Consider the following 3,522-nt stretch of genomic DNA (forward strand, 5'->3'; position numbering starts at 1 on the left):
GGGAGGCAGTAAACGGCATGCACCATGGAAATTATGAGTAGAAATGACTAGCCATGAATGGAAGTGCCACATTTCGATCGAGTTCGATCTGGTACTCTCAGGAATTCTTTCCCGTATGGCATATGTTGAGAAGTTCAGCACAGGACGACATATAGTTGAAGAGAAATTAAGGAGCGTGTGAGGCACCTCTGTACAACGATCTTCACAAGAAGCACAACATTATGCAGGAGCGTCTTGATTCATCAAATGCCGTTTTCGCCCAAGCATGCATGCATCCTAGCAACCACCGTCAAACTGAGGCCGGGGAGGTCGGCAAACTGAACAACGACCACGACAGGTCCTCGGATGCGCACACATCCCAGAAAAAATCATAAAGACGCGTAATGGATCATAGAAGCACCCTACAAAATTTCAGGCTCCAAAAAATATGGTGACACAAAAAATCGTGAAAACCTAGATCCACGATATATATTGAACAACTCCACCAGTTTTGATGATAGCAGCAGGACATAAATGTTGGATGAATATGATTTGATCTGTAGAGTGAAAAATGAAAAGGAGAAACTTTCGCCTTGGGTGGTCGGTAAATGAAATAACTACCAGATAATCCATAATTGCCGTTGCCACGGACGCCTAAAATTCGAGGTAAAAAACTCATGAACAAGGAGGATGGATGTACTCATCATCACACAATTTTCAAAACTCTAATGCGCGCAAATAAGGTCAGCTATGCGATAACAACATTCTGGTTCGTGTCATAACCAACAAACGAAATAACAATATTTCTCTCATGGATTTAAACAGGACAAATACCAAGTAAAATTTGCTAGGTTTCCTTGAGGCTTAAAAAATGTGCTCAGCTCCTACAGCAAGTCACAACAAATATGTGGACCTAAGCATTTTTCTTTGATGATTCCTTGTGCGGTTTCTTCTGAGGCTTAAGCTTGTTCGATTTAGAAGACATATCTTTGTCTTTCCTTCTTTGCTTTTCCTTCTTCACCTTGTACATTGTAATTGCCTGGTTATTGACAGCAGCTGTTAGCTCAAACAATCAAACAAGGAGCACTGCCAATTATGTTTGGCAAAACATAATTTGGTGTAAGACATTGAATCCCAGAGCTTGCCTTGCCGACATCAATCTGTTCCTCTGAGCTTTTGGCAAGTAGAGAGTTTAGGATTCTGTCATTTTGCTGTTTCTCCAGGTTGCCCATTCCTTTCCCTTCAACAACAGGAAGGAACTGCAGAAACGACACAATTCAGCTAGTGCACAATATCAGCCTACAAAGGAAGGGACACAAGGAAAGCAAAAGTGTTCAGAATTTCAGATATAAAAACCTTTCTATGTTTGCCAGGGTGCTTTGGAGGTTTCTCGCCAGGCAACTTTTCATCGAACTTCCCACCACTTGCTGTTGCTGATGATGCCATGCCCGCAACATCCTCAAGATCCTCTGTTCTAGACTTTTTTGGAAGATCAGCTTTAGTTCCTGTGATCGGCAAAGCTGTTGCAGCAAGCTGTATATGACTGCATACGAAAGAAATTGGAGAGCTGTTAGATGAGAAGCTTGACCTGATAATGTATGGTATTGAATAATTCTACAAGGTTCCTTACTGGTACAAGAAGGAATTCATAGGCTAGGTAGATAAAAACCATTAGTTACTAGTAAATGATCACAACCTTGGCAAAGCACCAACTTTTGCAGCTCTCTTTAAGTTCTCTAGTCTGTTCTTTTCTTGCTTTTCGACCCGCTGCTTCTTCTCATCCCTTCTTTGAGCAAAAGGATCAACACCAGGCTCTGTAACAAATGAATTGTCGATTAAGGGGTATCAGGTTGTCAAACCAAAGTATTTACCTTCTGAATAAGTAAGGTTGATAACAAAGATTTGTCAGATCCAGTCAGTCTTGAACAACAAAAGTAACTACTTATCCAAGATGAATGGGGGTAAAAACATTGCATATAAAAAATGGAGGACTAAGTAAGCGTACGTAAGCAGAAGCGAGTAGGTTGTTAAAAAATTACTGTGTAGAATATGATAACTGCAATAGGCTGCTGGACGGGGGGAAAGGCAATAGTCTTGTTGCACAGCAGGTTTTTTGGCAAAAGTTCAAGAAGACAAATTACTAACCATCTGTCGCTTTGGCTTCAATGATTGGAATGTCTTTGTCATCATTAACACGATCATAGCCATAAGTCCGCTTCCAGGATTGTGTTTGCTCATCCCATTCACGCTTGTTCTTCTTGCGCTTCGTAATCCCTGTAAGTAACATTCATTAATGGAACCAGAAGAGAGGAATGGACTTCCATCAAAAACTAGTTCAAAAGCCAACAATAATACATAGAAAGTGTTCACCTTTCATCTTTGCAAACTGCTCCCATTTAGTAGGCGGCTTCGGTTTTGGTAGCTGTTGAAAAGAGAAATAGGTTACAGAAGTGAAGCGCCTCAAAGATGCATTCATCAGTGCATATGTGGCAAATACATGCATACATCAACATAAGAACCTTATGTCATTCGTTCAGCTTGATTTCTACTCCCATTGATTAGTGCAATGCAGGAACCTATATAAACATGAACAAAAATAATACACCGGTAGCTAGAGTTACTTCCCATTTGGCTTAACTCTAGTTGCATGTTTGACAGAATTCCCAAAAGTTAGGCACGGAAATAAACATCAGTATGAGCAAATGCATCGAAACGCTTCCTGTAGTCACATCCCAATCTAATTTTTTAGCCACAGCAAGTAAGGAGTACAGGTAGAACACCCACGTATCACTGTCATTCGCACGCACAAAGCTAAGCCTACAGTTTTATACGATTGTAGGGCAGATCAACAGCAAAGGATGCTCCCGAGATCGCGAGGATGCAGAGAGTATATGAGGGGGAGGTTCTCTTATCACATGCTTCTCGCGGGGGAGGCGGGTGGTGGGCGGCGGGACGCGGACGATAGGGCCGTCACGGTCCTCGCTGGGCGGAAGCGCGAAGAGGACATCGGCCACAGCCTGCGCCAGCTCTGTCGCCTTCCGCAGGCACTCCTCCCTCAGCTCCTCCCTGCATCCATCTCCAAATTTGTCAGTAAACAGCACAGCGCAAGAGGGACCAGGTATGACTACTGCTCGTTCGTGCGAAAGGGGGACGAGCCTGGAGGAGGGCGCGGCGGCGATGTGATGCGACGGGTCGTACGCCATGACGTTTCCGAGGTCCACCTCGTAGTTAGAGGTGGCGGCGGCCATGGCTGCGCCGGTGGGTGCGTGGAGGCTCGCGGGTGGGGAAAGACGCGGTGCGGCAGCGGCGCGGCGCGGCGAGGTACTAGGGATGCTATGCTTACTTGGGGGGCGCCCGGCCCATTTAAGACTCCTGCTTCTCGCGGTCCTGAGCAGCCCACTTCGTGCTATTCCTAGACTTCTGAGCGGCCCATTTATGTAGTGTTCGGTTAGTGGGATGGATAGGACGGAGTGGATCATGAGCTGTTTGGATAAAGAGTAATAAAATAAAATAATTTTGAATTAGTAATTATTTTTTAAAGAT

The 3,522-nt window shown here is 44.3% G+C and overlaps 1 protein-coding gene across 1 annotated transcript; it reads right to left on the reverse strand.

Annotated features, from left to right (window-relative positions):
• Positions 1–728: 728 nt before the first annotated feature.
• On the reverse strand, positions 729–3,295 carry LOC133889713 (ribosome biogenesis regulatory protein homolog). Its single transcript, XM_062330171.1, has 8 exons — positions 3,136–3,295; positions 2,895–3,045; positions 2,350–2,401; positions 2,125–2,253; positions 1,676–1,793; positions 1,336–1,522; positions 1,125–1,238; positions 729–1,018 (listed from the first exon to the last, which is right to left on the reverse strand). Exons 1-8 carry the CDS (start codon positions 3,225–3,227, stop codon positions 893–895), a joined length of 969 nt encoding a protein of 322 aa, XP_062186155.1. The 5' UTR covers positions 3,228–3,295; the 3' UTR covers positions 729–892.
• Between the last annotated feature and the right edge of the window lie 227 nt (positions 3,296–3,522).

This window comes from Phragmites australis, chromosome 13 (assembly GCF_958298935.1).
Source record: "Phragmites australis chromosome 13, lpPhrAust1.1, whole genome shotgun sequence".
Taxonomy (NCBI): domain Eukaryota; kingdom Viridiplantae; phylum Streptophyta; class Magnoliopsida; order Poales; family Poaceae; genus Phragmites; species Phragmites australis.

What these genes read in the sequence shown, in the direction of transcription:
- LOC133889713 (XM_062330171.1), bottom strand. Translation starts at nt 3,227, where the DNA reads ATGGCCGCCGCCACCTCTAACTACGAGGTGGACCTCGGAAACGTCATG. An exon ending in GCCGCCGCGCCCTCCTCCAG is followed by an intron (nt 3,046 to 3,135) that starts GCTCGTCCCCCT and finishes AGATGGATGCAG; the next exon opens with GGAGGAGCTGAGGGAGGAGT. An exon ending in AACAGATTGATGTCGGCAAG is followed by an intron (nt 1,019 to 1,124) that starts GCAAGCTCTGGG and finishes GTCAATAACCAG; the next exon opens with GCAATTACAATGTACAAGGT.